Source organism: Gymnodraco acuticeps, unplaced genomic scaffold, assembly GCF_902827175.1.
Source record: "Gymnodraco acuticeps unplaced genomic scaffold, fGymAcu1.1, whole genome shotgun sequence".
In the NCBI taxonomy this organism is placed as follows: domain Eukaryota; kingdom Metazoa; phylum Chordata; class Actinopteri; order Perciformes; family Bathydraconidae; genus Gymnodraco; species Gymnodraco acuticeps.
Window position 1 is genome coordinate 100,299 of NW_022989848.1, and position 22,374 is coordinate 122,672.

A 22,374-nucleotide genomic window follows, 5' to 3' on the forward strand; every position below is an offset into this window, starting at 1 on the left:
GACAGCGGCACAGCATCACCAAACACGGAGCAGTCTGCTTTATCCACCAGTCCAGAACCAACAGCAGAAGGACCCGCTCTGAATCACTCCGTGTCGCTGCGGCTCAGAGATTTATGTTTTCAAAAATAATCGCGTTACAATCATGTCAGGTTTTTGGTGGATTTAATTAAGTCTTGGATTGCAGAGGATGAATGTCCTCTAGCAATTTTCAGACGATATATACGTGTGTAAAGTTTGTGAAGGCAGGAGGAAAAAAGCTTCCGCGATCGTCTCCTCTCCGTTCCTCCAAGCCCCGCCCCCTCCCTGAAAATAATGAGTGACAGGCTGATAGTGACCCGATAGAAACTTTATTATTCACTTAATCACTGAGATATAATGAAGCTAACTTAATCTCATACATTCATGGGATTTATGCAACAGTAAGACAGAGAATGTAAGTGTGCACCCACATGCAGTATTTTAGTTGTTATATGCTGTTGTAAATACTCCTGTTGTCTGCTGTGTTCAGACTCAAGTCCTGTGTGTGATGCCACATTCAGGACATTCAGTGTCCTTTTTTTTAACAGAAGACCGTTGCTAGAAGCTGCAGCTAGACTGCAGAAGCATTCGTTTTTTGTTTTTGAGGATGGAACACACACAGATATAGGGAGGCTAGACCTATACAATTCATTTATTTTGGTTTATAAATGAATGTCAAGACATATATGTTATTGATTTCTGAAGCACTTTCTAAATAATAAAAAGAGAGTTCATATATATTTACTGCATGTATGCATTGATGAAAAATAAGCCATGTGCAGTAATATAGAAAATTGAGGATGCAACGCATTGGTATGAATCGTGATGCATCGGGATGCATCGGGATATCGAATTGAATCGAATCGTTGACAGGATAATCGTAATCGAATCGAATCGTGAGACCAGTGAAGATGCACAGCCCTAATAGGTATTGGTATCATCACTGAGCGATCAGAATTTGCGACAGGGGAAGCAAACACAGACATCACAACACAAGATCGTCTCACCTTAGCTGTTGGTTTCTGATCAAAAGTCGTGTTCAATGGCATTAAAACGATAAAAAAAAGCGGAGGATTCACTCTGAGAAAATAAGATCAAATCGACTCCCTAATTAGTCATTCCAAAAACTTTGACTCACCACTTTTTTGCGTTCAATTTGTAAAGCAACTTCAGTCCTAATCAAAAATACCAAGTATGTAATCATTGTCAGGATTTTAACCCTTTAAATGCCATTTTGAAAACATCAAATCACTGTTTTCCATATAATACATATCTGGGGAGTGGCTTCTTTTTTTTATCACAGTCTTGGATATGTCACAGATAGTGAGAGTAGAGAGTGATACGGAGGATGACGGTTATAAAGACGTGTTTCTGAGACACTTTAAAGAGGCGTTAGACGTACCGGCTGCAGTCTGAAGACGACGGGGATCTTGGAACTGATCGTCCCGCCCCTGATCGATCAGGACGTCCAATGGAGGGCCGGGGTAAGAAGTAGCCAATACTGTGGCATCGTACTCCTGGAACACACACACACACACACACACACACACACACACACACACACACACACACACACACACACACACACACACACACACACACAGACACACACACACAAACACACACACACACACACACACACAGACAGAGAGACACACACACACAAACACACACACACACAGACATAGAGACACACACACAAACATACACGGGAACACACATACATACACAGACAGAGACACAAACACACACTTACAGACAGAGACACACACACAGACAGAGAGAGACACACACACACAAACACACACAGGAACACACATACACACACAGACAGAGACACAAACACACACACACAGACAGAGACACACACACACACACACACACACACACACACACACACACACACACACACACACACACACAGGAACACACAGACAGAGACACACACACACAGTCAACATTTATTGAAATACTAAAAAAGTTTACGGTTATTTACTGATTCAGTTTGCATTAAAAAAGACAAATCATCGTAAATAAATAAATACTAGAAAAATAGGTGCTTTTTCTACACTATAAATCTCCAGCTTGCTTTTAAATGCTCTTTAAAATAGATTACTAAATGTGATCATGATAATTATTTCTAAAATTAACATAAACTATGTGTATCTAACCAAAGAATCTGCTTTAATCCATCTTTGTTTTCATCTATTTTGCACATTCTTTAGACAAGCTAAACACCTGAAGTACTTCTACACATCATCTAAAGTACGAGTCTAAACAAGTTAAATATCTGCAGAAATACGTGACTTCACAGGCTCTTCTGCAGGATACATTAACAGCTACTAGCATAACACACTTGAATCTGTGGTGGAGCTAATGCATTGTGGGTAATGTAATTACCAAATAAGATCAGTATCATTATTTTCAAACTTCACATAAAATATTTTCATCTAATCAAAAATTCTGCTTCTTTGTTTTCATATATGTTGTACGTTCTTGTACTTTTATACAACCACAACAAAAATATATATGTTTTTAGTGTGATGATGAGATCTGATGACACTCAGGTGTGTTTCCTCTCACCTGCCAGGGGTCTCTGTCCGACCCCAGGTATCCAGAGAAAGCCTTCTGACCCCAGGGACTCTGAGCCGGGTTACAGATCGGAGCAAACGCTGACACAGTCTGAGGAAACACGGGAGAATCAGAAATAAGGACCAGAATATGTGAACACACACACACTGGATTCAAGATTCAAAGGTTTTATCATCATATGTTCAGCAGCTACAGTGTAGAAATGGCAATGAAATTCTTCTGACCTGAGCTCCTCCAACAATGCAACATATATCATAAAATACAAATAGTGCAAGAAGTCTACATATATGTAAATAGAATATGATATGTAGAAGATTAGCATTGCACTCAGGGTCAAATACCAACAGACACACAGAGGTAAAGACAGAGTAACATGTGCATGCAGGTAGGGAAGGAAACAGCTGTTTATATGTATGATGTGTGTGTGATAAACAACACTTAAAGGTCTCCTATTGTACTGCTTTTAGGCAGATATTACAGGTCTCAGATATATAAAAACATGTCTATGAAGTGTTTTGCTCAAAATACCAAACAGATCATTCTAGCCTCAAACCCTCTATTTCAGCGCTGATATTTTTTGCCATCCGCACGATATTAGTCCTGGTGCAACAGTTCACCAACAGAGAGTTTCACAGGCAGTTAGGGAAAAGGTTCTATAAAAATCAAACAATTTGAAATGTTGTTGATCACTGCTAAAACATAGCTATTTTCCATGGTTCCTGTGACCTAGTGTCCAAAAGTATAGTTTAAATATAATGCCTAAACCCTGCCTGCCGTCATTGTTTTTTTTTTTTGTTAACACTTTTGTTAAACACTAGACCCCATGTCTTTCAAAATGTACTTCATTGCCCACCAGGGGCGGTTCTGGGGGGTGGGCAGGAGACTTTGGACCCCCCTGTGGCACCCCTAAAAAAAAGAATAGGCGGAACTAACGCTATTTGTCATTCTAGTCGGACCCATTAGAGCGTAAAAACTGTAACTATAAGTATCTGAAATAAATATGTGTACTGAAACAAATACCAATAGCTGTATTGCATTGTTGTTATGAGCAATTACTTCATACTGTCTTTGTCTTTTTCGTCCTGCATTTATTGGGCCCCCTTCAGAAAATAACTGGCCCCCCAGTCAAATTGGTCTAGAACCGCCACTGTCGATAATTGCAGTGTAGATATATGTACTGGGTTTTCTGTTACTGTAAAAGATGGGCTTTTTAGCTATAGCTAGCTCATTTTTCAGATGGGTCCGTTGGGTTGTCCTTAGGCAGTGTTCAAAGACATCTGGGGTCCTACAGCAGTACCATGCTCTCTCTGTCCATGGTCTGAGGTCCGGTTGAGGACAATGATCCTATGCCAATGATACAAGTATCAGCAAGTTAGTTCCTCTGATTCTGATTTGAAATGGTATAAAACAAGTTATTTAGTGGGAATGCTGACACAGCATTCCAACTATCTGTTATGCTACGCACAAAATTATTTATTATTCCGCCGGGTTATTTTGCACCACTTCTCCTCCCACATTGAACATCGCAGAAACTCCGTTCAAACATCAAAACGTTCAGCTCGGTCTGGAATCAATGGCAATTACTTTTATCATTCATAACTTTCATAATTCCAGAGATACATCCCATAATTCATTCCATTTTAACATGGAAGTCAATGGAGAAACTCTTCAGACTTCAACAATCTTCATGCAACTTCAACTGCTAACTGCTCCTTCTTCAACTGCTGCTCCTTCATACTTTCACTCAGAAACCTCATTCCAACTTTAAAATGTTACACATCTTCCTGACATTATTCGTGTAACACAACTTTTAAATCTGATTCGTACTTTTAGAGATATTAAACATTGTTCAGACCTTGGTAAAGAGGCCTTCTTCAGATTTTAGAGTGCGTGATGTCACAGCTAGAGTGGAGGACAGATTTAATTTTGCCCTCATATTTTCTTTTATACCTGCCATAATTCCCAAACCCTACATTCCTGAGACATAATTTCTCATGAGAAAAGTAGGAAAACATCTCGTAGCTTGATAGATAACAAAAAATTAAGCAAAACAATTAAACAAAATGCCTCTTGAGGGCATGAAGTGACAAAAACGTTCAACATGTCTCCATTAAAACCCATTGTAAGTTCAGCCTCATCTTTCCCCACCACAGCAGCCGTACACTTTTAGTTAATCTGCCAAAAAGGCCACATTATTAACCCGAAAGTACACAAAAAGCACACTTCAGATGCTCAACTTCCTTGACATGCTTCACACTTTGATATTTCACCGATATCTGTTACGGTTCTTCAACAAAACGTTCACATGTAACAGGTTTATCTCTCATTCAGGACAATGAAAATGCTCTCCTCTCACTGATCACCATGGAAACCTTTGATCTCTGGACACGTTGTTAGCTCAAATATAAACACCTGTGTCACAGAACACGATGATGTCATAACTCTAATTGACATAATTAGAGCAGCAGACTAACGACGTGGTCACTGGAGAAAATCTTTTTTTCTTTTTGTTTAGGTACACACTGGATGAAGGAGATTGTCCCTCTGATCATGAGTGGAGGAGATCCAGAACCTGTTGACAATATTGTTAACTGGAAACGTGTTCCCTGGCTTGAATTGCAGCAGACCGCCTCCCTCGAACTTGAACAGAGGCCCTCTCCACGACTGTTGACTACACACTTCCAGTACAACATGATGCCACCATCTTTCTTTGAAGTAAAGCCAAAGGTAAACCTATCAACTAAGGTGGATCAGATTCAATGTGATAAACGCATCACAGACAGTATGTGTGAAGGAAAGGGTCTGACGTCATGTCATCACTGCAGGTCATCTATGTGACGAGGAACCCCAAAGATGTGTTCACATCGTCTTTTCATCATCATGAGGCGGCTTCCTTCCTGGTGGACCCAGGCCCACAGACCCAGTTCCTCCACAACTTCCTTGATGGAAAAGGTTTTTCTGATTGTTACAGATATGTAATGTTTAGAATGCGTTCATAACAAGATACATATCAGTAAGTGGGCCGAAAACTCTAAAAAACTCTTTTACCTGGTAACATGATTTAAAGGGGACTTATCATGCACATTCTCAATTGTGCTTTGGGATTTTACTAGCCCATCATTACGAACTTTAATGTTCAAAAAACACATTCTTGTTCTTATAAATTCTCTGAAAATGCTCATTTTAAGCACCTGTCTACAACTCATGGTCTTTCAAGATCTCCCTTGTTAAAGGCTACACATAATGCAAAATGCACTTGCTAATGGCTTTGCAAGATAAACATCTATCCATGGCGTGCTAGCAACCCAAAATACCAGCAAGAGTAAAATAGAGAAGACGGTCCATTCTTATACATTGTGGGTCGCTAGCACGCCATGGATACATGTTTATCTTGCAAAGCCATTAGCCAGTGCATTTTGCATTATGTGTAGCCTTTAACAAGGGAGATCTTGAAAGACCATGAAGTTCAGTAAACAAACTAAGTTATGATAACCTCTTATGAAAGGAATACTTGTGTCTCCTGTTCCTTCCAGTGCTGTTTGGCTCGTGGTTTGATCATGTAAAGAGCTGGCTGAATGCTGAAGATGAAGAGCACATCATGCACATCTCCTATGAACAGATGATAATGGTGAGACTCAGGAACAATCCTCAAATCTGCCTCAAATCACTTTTCCAAATATTTCCCCAATAGTTCTGACCTTGATTGAGCAATCATCTTCAAACTCCTCCTACTAAGATATTGTATACTGGGAGAGCCACTGCAGGACTATGAGCTGATCTGTGTTTCTCTTTAGGACCTGAAGGACTCTGTGTGCAACATGGCTCAGTTCCTGCAGAAACCTCTGGACCATGAAGCGATAGAGAAGATAGCCGACCGATGTTTGAAAAAACACATTCTTGTTCTTATAAATTCTCTGAAAATGCTCATTTTAAGCACCTGTCTTTTTAAAGCAACCCAAAATAACAGCAAGAGTCAAATAGAGAAGACGGTCCATTCTTATACATTGTGGGTCGCTAGCACGCCATGGATACATGTTTATCTAGCAAAGCCATTAGCCAGTGCATTTTGCATTATGTGTAGCCTTTAACAAGGGAGATCTTGAAAGACCATGAAGTTCAGTAAACAAAAATACTAAGTTATGATAACCTCTTATGAAAGGAATACTTGTGTCTCCTGTTCCTTCCAGTGCTGTTTGGCTCGTGGTTTGATCATGTGAAGAATATTTTCCCAATAATTCTGACCTTGATTTAGCAATCATCTTCAAACTCCTCCTACTAAGATATTGTATACTAGGAGAGCCACTGCAGGACTATGAGCTGATCTGTGTTTCTCTTTAGGACCTGAAGGACTCTGTGTGCAACATGGCTCAGTTCCTGCAGACACCTCTGGACCATGAAGCGATAGAGAAGATAGCCGACCGATGTTTGTTCAAGAACATGAAGAAGAACAACATGTCAAACTACTCTACTGTTCCTCGTGAATTACTGGACCAGACAAAGTCTGGGTTTCTCAGGAAAGGTGAGTGTCATTAAATAATACATACAGTACAAAAGGTGTATTTGAATCTGGAGGAGCTATAACCGAGGATACACTGATGTATTTCCGTTACATCCTGAAATGATCTGTTCATGAAATACATAATGATGTTTATGGAGAGTTTGCTGGGCTTTATTGTTTTATTTTCTCACTAATATTGCACTATCTAGTCATAGCATGTCTTTGGGGGTAGGGCATTCATTGGTGCTGAGTCATGTTTGGTGGATGGTATCAGGACCATCAGGGAATCCTCACATAGAAACTGACATACTACACGAAGTAAGCTAAGTAGCCAATATAAGACAGCAGAACAGATAAATGTGGGCTCACTATTTGGCAAGATGACTAAGTCATGAACCTGCTTGCCTTATAGTGAACGGATGAAGATCACAATGATTAATAAAACATTTCATTTCCAATCAAAAATGTCTGCATCAAATGTTGTAACTAAATCACAGAAAATGTTGCTCCTCCTCAATTTTACAATATTTGTATTTTTCGAGTTTTATTTAATCTATTCATCTGCCCTGCTTTTACACATCCTCATCTTTGCATTTACGTTTATTTTATATAAAGATAGAATAGATACATAGATACATAGATTCGGAGGGATGAAACGATGGGTTACGTATTGTAGCCCTAGTTATATAAGCACAGGCGGAGCCCTCTACTGGACTCTAGGGGTACTACCCCTTGACCTCACTATGCGAGCGTTCACCTACTAAGATATCTTTAAAAATAGCTGGCCCTCTGGGCGGGCCTACCTGAGTGCGCGCGCAAGCCCACCGTATATAAGGCGGCCTCGCCTCCTGACTGTCATCCTACACCCTCTTCAGCGAGCACAGGACAGACAGGGCCCCTAGTAGAGGGCTCCGCCTGTGCTTATATAACTAGGGTTACAATACGTAACCTATCGTTATATCTCACAGGCTCCGCCCTCTACTGGAATATAGAGTGGCGAAGTCCCTCCCCTTCCGGGGGACCTCCATGGGACCTTATTTCGGAAAAATTATGTATTGAAGTCAATGGAGAGAGAAAGATTATCTTTCGATCCCGTTTGAATTGTGCCACGAATTACACATATGATGTTAGGGTTAGGGTTAGTTACTAATGCTTTTGCATTGAAACGGTCCCTGTATTGTACAACATTGTACAATACATTAACCTTTTTCAATACTAAATAAAGTCCATCAATTGGAGGCTTCAATACCTCACTTTCTTACCCATACTAAAGCACTCTCCTCTCCGCCTCTTCCTCCAGGTGCTGCAGCCTGGTTCTCTGGGTACTCTATGTCCATATTTAAGACACTTTCCCCGCATTTTAATCACTATTTCTGCCTTGGAAAGTGAGGTTCTCTACACACTTTTTCCCCTAAAATGATTTTAAATCATTAGTTTTGCATTTAAATGCATTTATCTTATCATTAATATGGTTCCCTGAAACAATGCACATACACTGGAGCTCACTGGGGTCCTGTATATGCTTTAATCAGGCGTTTTAACACTTTTGTCCATGAACATAATTGTTATTACTGCACAGAAACGCACTCATAACACCCTTATTACTTATCGTAGCTGCACGTCCATCCCATTGATTAGCATCGTGAGAAGACACAAAATCGATCGGTACCTACATTATCACTCCATGATAAGAACTCTTGAAGATATTACAAGAACAGACATCAGCGCTAGGTAGCTAAAAACGGCAACATGGCTTACCTTGGTCGCTGTCTGGTCAAAAGTGGTCTTCAATGGCAGTAAAACGGTAAAAACGCTGCTGAAGGTTAATCCATAGGTTAATCCAATGTGTCTGTGTCCCTTTGAAATGATTTCTGATAATCCATAAGCAATAAAACTGCTTTTCCGTTTCCAGATATCAGAGCGAGCGATAGGTTCGCTCTCATGCAAAGCTGTGTGCGCATAGCTCTCATTTCTCAATGGTAACATGTGTGTGTATGTGGAAATTCCCCTTCGATTCTATTGGCTCTAACGGTCAAAAAGAAATGTCAATCACCAAAATCGAAAAATGGGTTCCAGAGAAACAGTGAAAACGCCCATTTCCACCCAAATCACCTCAGAGATGGATTTTATTTGCTAAACCTCTCTAAAAAGGTCAAATGTCACTTGTTTTGCATAAATCTCGATACAGGCTACTTATTATATGTTTTACTTTGGATTCCTAAAGCTTTTAGTCTACCTTACCATCATCCAAGGGTAGTTTTCACTATAAGTAAAAAATAATTTTGGACGGACACTATAATTTACAGTTTTTTACTATGTTCAATCTGAATTTTCTTTAAAATAAAAAATATCTATACTTTTCTACATCCAACTCACAGGTTTATCATTACTTTGAGGAAAAAGATTATTAATTTAACCTTTTAGAAGGGAAGATATGGTCATTTGTTCTGGGAATGTCATTTTTGAGCCTGAGACCTGAAAAACAGGCACAGTGCTTAACAGGTTAATCACTATCATGGGGCTATATAAATCCATCTCCGGGTAATTCGGAGCACAATTGTACCTTTTACTATTTAAATGTATTTGTATTGGGCTAGGAAAGTGACATTTCTGGGTGATTTTGTCAGTTTATGGAGCTTAGCCCACAAATCCTGGAGGTTCCAGGCCGAGTTTGGGTGCTCATAAGCAGCCTGCCAAGCGCACCCACCCGTGGAAAGAAGAAAAAAGTGAAGAAAACGGTTAATTATATTTTAAAATAATAAAAAATGAAGTTTAAAAAAAGTGTCGAAAAAATGACTAAGTGCCAACGGAGATGGGGTCCGAAAAAGCTCAACCCTTTGGGTCTTTGGGTCCTTTTTTCCCCTTCTCCGTTGTAAGTTGCAACGGAGAAGGGGGAAAGTGTCCAAGGCTTAATTTCCCCTTCTCCGTCAAAAATATTCATCCATACATTTTGGACTACAGTCTGCACGAAATCGGAAACCCGGTTTTTGGGTGCACAAAAAAAACGGCTGTCTGCAAACACGGAGGTGAAGTGTCCGCTCACCATGCACTTTGGGTCGGCCTTATTTTGTGCCTCAAGACCCCCCCAGTCTGGTTCTCACAAAAGTTGACTGACAATGTGCCTCTGGAGGAATGTAGGGGGAGTTGACAGGGGACTCTTCCCGCCTCATGAGGCACTATTTTCGGACACTATTTTTACATTTTCACCCCTTTTTCTCGGTTCTCACAAAAGTTTACTCTGACAAATGTGCCTCTGGAGGAATGCAAGGGGAGTTGACAGGGGACTACCCACATCATGAGGCACTATTTTCGGATACTTTTTTTCATTTTCACCCCTTTTGCCTGGTTCTCACAAAAGTATACTTTTTTTACTTTTATTTTGGCAGCTGTTTTTGATTTAGTCTTAGTCTTTAGACGAAAATGGTTATTAGTTACATTTTAGTAATTTCTATCCTTCATAGTTTTAGTCGACGAAAACTCAAAACGTTTTAGTCTACTTTTAGTCGATGAAAAATTACATTTTAGTCAAGTTTTAGTCAAAATGTTTTCTCTCTTTAAACCAATTCAGTTACAGGTTTCTGACATTGGAATCAATGGGACAGCATCAAGTGTTGAAATTCGTAGAGCAACATTTCACTCTCTTAACACTTGACTTGTGTAATATCTAGGGATGGGTATCGTTGAGGTTTTCTACGGTACTACTAGTCTTAGCGATACTGCTTATCGATCCGGTACTTTAACGGTATTCTTCTATTTACTTTGTCATTTTTTAAAGGGAAATACTAACAAATTGTTAACCGAATTAATCCATCCATCCATCTTCTCCTGCTTATCCGTGGTCGGGTCGCGGGGGTAGCAGTTCCAGCAGAGAGCTCCAAACTTTCTTTTCCCTGGCGACATCAACCAGCTCTGACTGGGGGATCCCAAGGCGCTCCAAGGCCAGCAAAGAGATATAATCCCTCCACCTGGTCCTAGGTCTACCCCTTGGTCTCTTCCCAGCTGGACGTGCCTGGAACACCTCCCTAGGGAGGCGCCCAGGTGGCATCCTAACTAGGTGCCCGAACCACCTCAACTGGCTCCTTTCGACGCGAAGGAGGAGCGGCTCAACTCTGAGTCCCTCCCTGATGACCGAACTTCTCACCTTATCCCTAAGGGAGACACCAGCCACCCTGCGGAGAAAACCCATCTCGGCCGCTTGTATCCGCAATCTCGTTCTTTCGGTCATGACCATAGGGGAGGGTAGGAACGAAAATGGCCCGGTAGACAGAGAGCTTTGCCTTCTGGCTCAACTCCCTTTTCGTCACAATGGTGCGGTAAAGTGACTGCAGTACCGCTCCCGCTGCTCCGATTCTCCGGCCCATCTCACGCTCCATTGTTCCCTCACTCGAGAACAAGACCCCGAGATACTTGAACTCCTTCACTTGTGGTAAGGACTCATTCCCTACTTGGAGTGGACAGTCCATCGGTTTCCTGCTGAAAACCATGGCCTCAGATTTGGAGGTGCTGATCCTCATCCCAGCTTCTTCACACTCGGTTGCGAACCGATCCAGTGAGTGCTGAAGGTTGCAGACCGATGAAGCCATTAGAACCACATCATCTGCAAAAAGCAGTGGTGCAATCCTTAGTCCACCGAACTGCAGACCCCCTCCCCCATGACTACGCCTCGAAATCCGATCCCATGTATATTACAAACAGGATTGGTGACAAAGCGCAGCCCTGGCGTAGGCCAACCCTCACCGGAAATGGGTCCGACTTACTGCCGAGGACCCGGACACAGCTCTCGCTTTGGGAGTACAGAGATTGGATGGCCCTGAGTAGAGACCCCCTCACCCCATACTCCCGCAGCACCTCCCACAGTAACTCCCTGGGAACTCGGTCATACGCCTTCTCCAAGTCTACAAAACACATGTAGACCGGATAAGCGTACTCCCAGGCCCCCTCCAGGATCCTTGCGAGAGTAAAAAGCTGATCCGTCGTTCCACGACCAGGACGGAATCCGCATTGTTCCTCCTCAATCTGAGGTTCGACAATCGGCCTGACCCTCCTTTCGAGTACCTTAGAGTAAACTTTCCCGGGGAGGCTGAGTAGTGTGATGCCTCTGTAATTGGCACACACCCTCTGATCCCCCTTTTTAAAAAGGGGAACCACCACCCCGGTCTGCCACTCCTTCGGTACTGTTTCCGACTTCCACGCAGCGTTGATGAGACGTGTCAACCATGACAGTCCCTCAACACCCAGAGCCTTCAGCATTTCCGGGCGGATCTCATCCACCCCCGGGGCTTTGCCACTGTGGAGTTGTTTGACGACCTCAGTGACCTCCCCCCTGGGAGATTGGTGTTGATCCCCCGTCATACTCCAGCTCTGCCTCTAACATAGAGGGCGGAGTTATCGGGTTCAGGAGTTCCTCAAAGTGTTCCTTCCAACGCCCTAACACTCCATCAGTTGAGGTCAACAACGTCCCATCCTTACTGTACACAGCTTGGATGGTTCCCTGCTTACCCCTCCTGAGGTGTCGGACAGTTTTCCAGAACAACTTTGGTGCCGCCCGAAAGTCCTTCTCCATGTCTTCTCCGAACTTCTCCCACACCCGCTGCTTTGCCTCGGCCACGGATGAGGCTGCTGCCCTTCGGGCCTGTCGGTACCTTGCAACTGCCTCGGGAGTCCCCCGGGATAACAAATCCCTGAAGGCCTCCTTCTTCAGTTGGACGGCTTCCCTGACCACCGGTGTCCACCAGGAGGTTCGAGGGTTACCGCCCCTTGAGGCACCTAGGACCTTGAGACCACAGCTCCCCGCCGCGGCTTCGGCAATAGAGGCTTTGAACACCGACCACTCTGGTTCAATGTCCCCAACCTCCACAGGAATGCCCGAAAAGCTCCGCCGGAGGTGTGAGTTGAAGGCCTCCTGAACTTGGGCCTCCTCCAGACGTTCCAAGTTCACCCAAACTACACGTTTGGGCTTACCAGGTCTATCCAGAGGCTTCCCCCGCCACTCGACCCAACTCACCACCAGATGGTGATCAGTTGACAACTCCGCCCCTCTCTTTACCCGAGTGTCCAAAACATACGGCCTCAGGTCCGATGATACGATAACGAAATCGATCATGGACCTTCTGCCTAGGGTGCTCTGGTACCACGTACACTTATGAGCATCCTTATGTTCGAACATGGTGTTTGTTATGGCCAATCCATGACTAGCACAGAAGTCCAGTAACAAACCACCACTCCGGTTCAGATCAGGGGGGCCGTTCCTCCCAATCACGCCCCTCCAAGTGTCTCCATCATTGCCCACATGTGCGTTGAAGTCTCCCATTAAGATTAAAGAGTCCCCTTCAGGAGCCCCATACAGGACTCTTTCCAGGGTCTCCAAGAAGGCTATATACTCTGAACTGCTGTTGGGTGCATAAGCACACACAACAGTCAGAGTTTTCCCCCCCATAACCCGCAGGCGTAGGGAGGCGACCCTCTCGTCCACTGGGGTAAACTCCAACAACGAAGCACCTAACCGAGGACTTGTGAGTATCCCCACACCCGCCTGGCGCCTCACACCTTGAGCAACTCCGGCAGAAGAATAGAGTCCAACCCCTATCCAGAAGTAAGGTTCCAGAGCCGACGCTGTGCGTAGAGGTGAGCCCAACCAGATCCAACTGGCAATGCTCCACCTCCGCACAAGCTCCGGCTCCTTCCCCCCCAGAGAGGTGACGTTCCACGTCCCCAAAGCCAGCTTCTGTCGCCCGGGTCTGGTCCGTCGAGACCCTCCGCTTTCACTGCCACCCTTCTGGCAGCGCACCCGACCCCATCGCTGTTTCCCGTAGGTGGTGGGCCCGCGGGACGGAGAAGCGGAGGTGTTGCCCACGTTGCCTTTTCGGGCTGGACCCGGCCAGGCTCCGTGGCAAGCCCGGCCACCAGACGCTCGCCGACGAGTCCTCCTTCTGGGCCTGGCTCCAGAAGGGGACCCCGGGCTTCCTCCGGGCCGGGTATCCTCACTTCTTGTATCGTCTTTCATGAGGTCTTTTGAACCAATCTTAGTCTGGCCCCTTGCCTGAGACCAATTTCCCATGGGAGACCCTACCAGGAACACAAGGTTCCAGACAACACAGCCCCCAGGTTCATCAGGGCACACAAACCTCTCTACCACGGTAAGGTGCTGGTTCTTCAGAACCTAATTAATTGCTTTATTTAAATGTGAAATAAATTAAATATACATAATTATGTTAAAATATTGTACTGTACTTGAGTAAAATGTTGAGGTACTTGTACTTGGGAGAAGAATACCTTACACTCTCTTATCTTGGAAGCTCCCTTTGCCAAGACGAGATGTAAGATTTGAGCATAGCAGTGAATGAAAAGGGCCTGTGGAATTGTTTCCTGAACTTTCGCTTGCACCCCATTCAATCCAGAGGCCATAACAGCTGCTCCATCGTAGCACTGCGTGACCACTTTTTCAATACAACCACTCTCCCTCAGGAACTCCAGCAGCCGTGTAGCTATGGCCTCTGCTCGATTGTCCTCTGTCACATCTTCGTACTTGAAAAAACGCTCTTTTATCCCATCTTCAGTGACATATCGAAGCACATGACATCTGCGCCACGTTGCTCATGTCGGTTCTTTCATCCAACATGACCGCCACAAAAGGTGCCTTCCTCAGTTCCTTTTTCATGCTATCCATTATTACACTAGCAAGAGCGCTGATCAGGTCATTGTGAATCCTCGAGGACATACCGGTAAAGAGTGTTGATGTGGCGAGGTGTGTGTGCAGGTTGCTGTCATATTCTGCCACTAAATCCACCAACTCTATGTAATTCCCCTTGTTTGATGAAGTTACACTCTCATCGTGACCTCGGAACGGCAACTCCTGCTTGCCCAAGTACACCACACAGTTTATGAGGCGTTTCAAAATTCCTTGGTTCCTCTTCACCTTTTCATTATGAGCGATGACATCCCAGCATTGTTGCTCATCCAGCTGGAGCTCTCTCCTGGTGTCCCCAAATGTTTTAAGGCGAATAGTAGCTCTGAGGTGACCTGAAGCATTCCGATAGCGATGTGCTGATTTGGATAAACTTCAAAAAGCAAGCAATCCCAGCAGTAAAGCTTTGGTTCCCTGGTTGATCCAGTGATCCAGTTGTATCTGGCGTAATTGTCGATATTAAAATGCCTCTCGAACCGTTTTTTAAAAAAAAAGTAAGTTAAGCTGTGGTGTTGCTCTTCCTTTGGTAAATAACTCCAATTTATCAGTGTAACTCATTCTTGAAAATTACTCGGTTAGTAGTTTTGCAATGATGTCATCACTATCACTGACATGAGCCATCGTGAATGAACGTATGCTAATTAGCTACTTCCGCCTAGCTTGACCCGTTGTTATAACACATGAAAAAACTTGGCAGCGCAGCGGGCGGAACTTGTCATAAAGTCTGCGATAATAAAGCCCACCCTTTTCGAGGGAAGATATGATCAGCCATGTTTGGCCAGGAGGCCAGTGCCCTGCTGCAACAAGCTCAGGAGGCCCGCCGCTGTGCTCGGGAGATCTCCCGTGCCTTTGGCCGCTGCCGGGGTGGGCGTAGGTCATCAACCGCTCAAGCTGTATACCCTAGGCAACCCCCTGAGGACCTCCTTGGAAGACTCTAGGCGGAGCAGGCGAAGACAGGCAGGTCGGAGTTGGGGGCAGGGCTCAGGGCCATGGTTCCCGGCAGCCGCAGCCTTCCTCCTGACGCCAGCAAGGACCCAGCCCTCGCATCACTACAGCCCGTCGCATGGTTTGGACAGCTCTGAGCACGGACCACTGGGTGGTCTCAACCATGACCCAGGGTTACCGGCTTCAGTTTGCTCGAACTTCCCCCTATGGCGAGATCAGCTACGGTTTAGTCAGTGACGGACCCGCGGCACACAGAGGCGTTACGGGTGGAGGTTTCCACCCTCCTAGCGAAAGGTGCAGTCAGGGAGGTGTTGCCAAGGGATCGGCGGGCTGAGTTCTATTCCCGCTATTTCCTCGTCCCCAAAAAGGATGGGAGACTAAGACCAATCCTGGTCCTCAGTGGCCTCAACCGGTTTCTCCAGCCCCTGAAGTTAAACATTTGACAATTCCCAGGGTGAGGCAGGCAATCCAGGCAAGCGATAGGTTTGCCACCATAGACCTCAGGGACGCCTACTTTCAGATTCCCATCTGGGAGGGTCACAGGCGGTTCCTACGGTTCTGCGAGGACAAGATCTTCGAATTCTATGTCCTCCCCTTTGGGATCTCGCTGGCCCCTCGCACCATCACCAGGTGCATGGACGCAGTCCTTGGGCCTGCGGCGAGAAGGCTTCATCCGCTCCCTTTGGGGAGTTGGTTTTGCGTGCTAGCCAGCGCTAGATATTGTCTATGGTTTCCCAACAGGTAACCCGGCTGTGAGTGGCCTGTGTGAGGGTGCCACTTGAACCTGTCAGTTGGCCTCGCGTCCAGCAGGCTAGCTTGAGCGGCTCCTTAAACCCCTGTGATCACTGGCCTTAGCGTCTTGCGGGGCCAGTGAAGCTCTAGGTAGCGTCTTGCGCCTAAGCTTACAGAGGCCGAAGAGAGCGTCTGGCTGTCCTGCCGGCTCAGGGGTTTTGTAAATACTGTACATTTCTATATATTTTGTTTGTAGCACGGGCTTGGGCCCATCGGGTTGTGTATGTGGTTGGAGCACTGGTGATGGTCATCTGCCAGCCAGAGGTGAGCTGTTGAAAAGTGCATTGTATCTGGAGTAGGCCAGCAGTTAGTGAAAATCCCTGAAAGTTGTCTTGTTAATCAAATTAATAAAACTGGGACAACAGAAGCAATTTCCATATGGGATTTCGTGGAAGGTAATATATTTTTGAAAATAAACATTTTGACCCAAGACCACAAGAAAAACTGTCAGTTTGGTCCTAAAAGTGAATGTCAGGTTTCAGGCCCGCTTTTTGTGATATTATATTTGGTTATTTAGTGTTTATTCTACTTCTATCATAGATACATTACAATTGTTAATGCAAACCACTTTCTTTTGAAAACAGCAAATTCATACTAAACCTGCATGGAAAGTGACCAATCTTACTAACATTTCACAAAATATGTTCTTGCAAAAATAGTTCACCAAGGCAAACGTTTTGGACAAAGAACTGCCGATCTTTGTAATTTACTGTACGTATAACATTAAAGTTAAGGCAGGGGGCCAAACATAGAAAGCTTGATAGTTTATTAATTCCCATAATCCTCAGCTGCACTGATAATTATCTAATGTTAGCATGCTTCAAGGTTTAACATGTTCCAAATGGCTAACAATAGCATTTAAGTGAAGGTGAAAAAGCAGGGACTCACATGGCTGTAGACTGTTGTTTATTGAATATATTACTTCATCATTACATTTTCATTATAGTAACAAAGGGAGAATGCTTCACAACAAAATATTAAAACACAATAACAGTAAGTGGTGTAACATCACAATGCCTAACATACAGTAAACCTGAATTCCTGTCAAATCTACTTTTATGAGGACATGTTCAAATAAAATACCTTTTAATATTGACCTTAAATATGCATGAAGAGGCAGAACATAATATGTGTTCTAACTTTAAATCTATTACATTTAACAGAATAGTAATATTTTAACATTTGAGGGAAATTCAAGCCAAATCTGAGTTAAATCAAGCATATACAATATTGTTGTTGTGCTTTATGTTGATCTCTATCTAATCATGTATCCCTTTAAATAATTATGATAGGAAACACAATCTAACATGGTCAACATATCCCTTTTATATTTCAGCAGCAGGACCCTTCTTCAGAAATCTTAACACGACTCCTTTGATTTGAGGCAGACCCAGGCCATACACGATAGGGTTATTGAGGGGGGGAATGATCAGATACGCTAAAGACAAAATAACTGCGATGCTTGGATTCAGTTGATCAGCCTCAAATCGAGTCAAATACAACTCGAGGAAGAGAGAGATGGAGTAGGTCAAAAAGGAGATGATGTGAGGCAGGCAGGTTTGTAATGCCTTTCCTCTGAATTGAGACGATCTCTTCCTGCAGACCAGCAGAATCTGTAGATATGTGTACAGGACGAAGAACATGGGGATGATGATGGTTGTCACAGTGAGAAAGTAACCTGTGACTTTGTTTGGAGTGGTGTCCACACAGGAGAGCTGCACCACAGGCCAGTTAGAGCAGAAAATCCGGTTCAGTTTATTTCCACACAGCGGTAATCTAACAGTAAGATAGACGCAGAAGCCCATCGCAAACACTGGGTAGAAAACAGCAACGAGTACAAGAACCTGCACCCATTTGAAGGTCATTTTACTGTGGTAGTGTAAGGGCTGACAGATAGCAATGAACCTGTCGTAGGCCATGATGGTGAGGATGGTCATCTCACAGCAAGCATAGGTGTAAATAATATACATCTGAATAAAGCATAATGGACGTGAGACCAAATGAGTGTCAGAGACGATGTCCTGCAGGAACCTGGGGAAGAATCCAGCTGAGCCAAACAGAGAGTTTGAACACAGAGAGCTGATGAAAATATACATGGGCTGATGCAGAGACTTCTCCAGGAACACTGCCAGAATAATGACCATGTTAGCAGAGACTATAGTCACATAGATGAACAGACACAAGATGAAGAACAGGTATCTGAGGGGCCCAAAGTCTGCAAACAGGGTGAACTGAAAGTAGGGAGGGTTCAGGCTGCTGTTGCTCTTCATGTCTGCTCCAAAGAGAGGAACAATACAGGAACTGTTAATGAGATGCTGTTAGCTACATTTCAGATATTAATACAAAATCAGCCTGCATGCAATCTCCAACAGTTGTATGTGACCATGTTAAATATAACATCTGGGAAAATCTCACCTCCACATACAGTAGTTCACAGACGTATTCAGGCTCTCTATATCTGCGAAGGAAGGGGGAATATAAATGCACAATAAGGGAAATGTTCAAAGGAAAATGTCGTAATTCAACACCAACAGTAATGCAAACACACAATAAGCCTGCGTGCATGTGAATTACAACCTTCCTAACACTTGTACTTGACAATATTGAATTTAGCTTCATGTAGCTGGAGAAGAGAAGCACACAAATGAAGGGCAGGAAAAAAGTCTCATAAACTACATGAACCACCAACATGGTCATTCACATTGATTTAAACATTATTTCACACTCCTACACATTGCCTCCTTCATGTTAGCAAGTCGGCCTGAACAGAGAACACATTCATAGAAAGAACAAGAGTTATAGAAAGGAGATGCAAGACTTAAGGAAAGGTCACAAGCAGACAATAATCAATATCATCTCATTTGAAGTAAGTCAAATATAAGTGAGAATATATTCTTTCCTTATTTTAAATGCATATATGTGCACAAATACTTGCATGCAGAAGCAGTATACACATGTATACAGTATGATTATCTACCTGTGTCCAGGTACTAACAATAAAACAACGTATGTTACTCAATATTCATATATTAATACAAAATCAGCCTGCATGCATGCACGTGAATTGTAAAATCTCCTAGGGTTGCACATGACAATATTGTGCTGGGAATATCTCACCTCCACATACACTACATGCAGCAAAGGTCTGGCCTGTCTCAGTTATTCAAACAGGAGTTCACAGACTTACTCAGGCTTTCTATATCTGGATAAAAGGACGGGAATATAACTGCAACATGTCCTAATTCAACACATACAATACTAAAAACCACAATAACCTGCATGCATGTGAACGGCAAACGTTCACAGCTGGACCTGACAATAGTAAATATCAATTCCAAGTAACCGAAGAAGTGATGTACACAAACTAAGACCTTCTCATAAACTACATGCACCACAATCCTGGCATCTCTCACTTATTGAAACAGTATTTCACTCAGATTTCAAATGTTTGTGTTTGCACCTAAAGCAAAAAGAGAGGTGCATTCAAAGACCAACCGGTAAAGGGAGGAGAGGAAGACCTGAAAAAAAGGCTAAACGTGCCCCAGCCAGCATAGCATCATCACATAGAAGGATAATGTAAGTGAGAATAATCCATAGCATATACACTATGTTAATCAATGCTTGTAAATGCTTGCATAAGAATACCATATTCAATGAATTCAACACTCTCAGTACATCAGTACATTGAAATACACTCATACAGAATAATTATTGACTTACTGGTTCCATGCCTGAAAGTGTAGGAACATTTACATATGTTATACTTGTGTTCAGATCAGCACGATAACCTTGAAAGCATTCAATATAATGAGGACAACTATTAAAGACAATAGTTAGACAACTGAAACAACCATCAACAATTATGTTTTAAGATTCAACGTGGGAACTAACAATAAAACAGTGTATGTGACTCAGCTTGTTAGTGAGAGCTTTGACATGATGAGAGGAAGCCCCTCCTCCCCTGTAATGATCCACTCTGAAGAAGCTGGACACTATAGGTTTGTCTGCTGCAAGGATGCAGACGTTGCTGAGAGACAAACACCTGTGTGTGTGTGTGTGTGTGTGTGTGTGTGTGTGTGTGTGTGTGTGTGTGTGTGTGTGTGTGTGTGTGTGTGTGTGTGTGTGTGTGTGTGTGTGTGTGTGTGTGTGTGTGTGTGTTGGCCTCTCAGTAATATGATGCAATGTATTCAGATGACAGCCGTGTCCACAGAATAATTGATCCGAGACGGTCAACAAAAAAGGTTTCTCCTTAGTCCTCTGAGGAGAGAAACTTTGGCCTGTTAGCAAACACATTAACAACAACTTTATAAGATCATTTAATATAAGAAACGGTTATATAATATACAGAGTAATACAAAATAATATGATGTAACACGTTATAATAATTAACATAAATAATAATAAAGTGGGACTTAATGATGTTTTCTGTAATCCACTCAAACATCCAAAATCCATATTAAGGATTACGTTTTACTGTCTTTGTCTGACACACACACACACACACACACACACACACACACACACACACACACACACACACACACACACACACACACACACACACACACACACACACACACACACACACACACACACAAGCTGCTGTGGACGCTGCGCCAATGCGGAAGGAATGGCTCGAATAATGTTCTGAACATATCCCCAAAATAAGCAACACATTGTGGAAGTGTCTCTGGAACCAGAAACGTGTGGCCGTTCCCTGTTTCGGTGAGAAAGTGTTGAGGCGTTGCGTGTGCATCGTACCTTGCGCTGAGGTATTTGGTTAGTGGCTCGTATGGGCTGGGATACGAGTTCAGGCGGAAGATCATCTCTTTCGACTCCACTTCGAGCGATAGAATTACTAACAAAGCACTTATATACTAATAAAGGACTGGCTTACCTAAAGCCAGTTGAGTAGCACTTGAAATGTTTTGCTCTATGAAACCTGATGCACTTATATGATTCTGTTTTCTTCAAGTTTGTATTTTGTTGGTCGAACGCACTTATTGTAAGTCGCTTTGGATAAAAGCGTCAGCTAAATGCAATGTAATGTAATGTAATGTAAAGATGTGGATGGGTAAAGAAATTCCCAGCTGATCCGTTTTACTCCTTCGGAGTGTGAATATGAGAGAGTCGTTTGCCGTGGAGGGCTAACAGCTGCCGTTTTGTGCATCTGTCTGCCTATAAGTAGTTTGACAAGAGGAGAGTGATGCGCTGTACTTTCTCTGAGGGTAGAGAAGCCTGGAAAGACATTGGGTCCAGGGTGATGCCTAGAAACTCAATGGAGGTTGTAGGCCCTGAGGTTTTCTCTTCAGACAGAGGAATGCCCAGGTCTGAAAAATGTTTGTATGAGTGTGCTCAGCCCGTGGCAGGGGGGTGAGGATGGTGGAGTGATAGTGAGAAAGTCGTCGAGAAGATGGACCACATAGTGGTTGTTTGTCAAGATCTGGCACAGAGCTTCTGAAAGGGAATCAAAGATTTTGGGACTGCTTCTGCAGCCGAATGTGAGGCGTACTGAGAAGTAATAGGCTCCCTTCCAGTACGCTCCAAAGAAACGCCAGGAGTCTGGGTGAATAGGCAAGATCTTGAGTGCACTGGTGATGTCTGCCTTAGAGAGCCATGCTCCCCGGCCTGCTGAGCGGATGAGGGTGATGGCGTGGTCGATGTTTGCGTATTGCATCGAAAAGTCTGGGCTTGGAATGACGCTGTTAATGCTCGGGATGGCTGAGCCGTGTGGAGAAGACAGGTCTATTATGAGCCTCTTTTCCCGGAGTATTTCCGAGTAGCTATGCCTACTGGAATGATGCGGACACTGGAAAGGGGGGACTATCGAATGGCCTATCATGAA

General features: G+C 43.6%; 2 protein-coding genes across 2 annotated transcripts in view; one reads left to right on the forward strand and one right to left on the reverse strand.

Moving 5' to 3' along the window:
- The window catches only part of LOC117561472 (sulfotransferase 2B1-like), an 81,845-nt gene extending 74,314 nt beyond the window's left edge, over positions 1-7,531 (forward strand). The window contains exons 5-9 of the mRNA XM_034238916.1: positions 5,126-5,337; positions 5,436-5,562; positions 6,144-6,238; positions 6,949-7,129; positions 7,521-7,531. Coding sequence (XP_034094807.1) covers positions 5,126-5,337; positions 5,436-5,562; positions 6,144-6,238; positions 6,949-7,129; positions 7,521-7,531 — 626 coding nt within the window. The remainder of the gene's footprint in view (positions 1-5,125; positions 5,338-5,435; positions 5,563-6,143; positions 6,239-6,948; positions 7,130-7,520) is intronic.
- Positions 7,532-17,431: 9,900 nt separating this feature from the next.
- Positions 17,432-18,826, reverse strand: LOC117561547 (olfactory receptor 8I2-like). Its single transcript, XM_034239051.1, has one exon. The coding sequence runs from the start codon at positions 18,797-18,799 to the stop codon at positions 17,855-17,857; it is 945 nt and encodes a 314-aa protein (XP_034094942.1). The 5' UTR covers positions 18,800-18,826; the 3' UTR covers positions 17,432-17,854.
- Between the last annotated feature and the right edge of the window lie 3,548 nt (positions 18,827-22,374).

Excerpts from the sequence above, each read along its gene's own strand:
- LOC117561547 (XM_034239051.1), bottom strand. The coding sequence starts at position 18,799 with ATGAAGAGCAACAGCAGCCTGAACCCTCCCTACTTTCAGTTCACCCTG.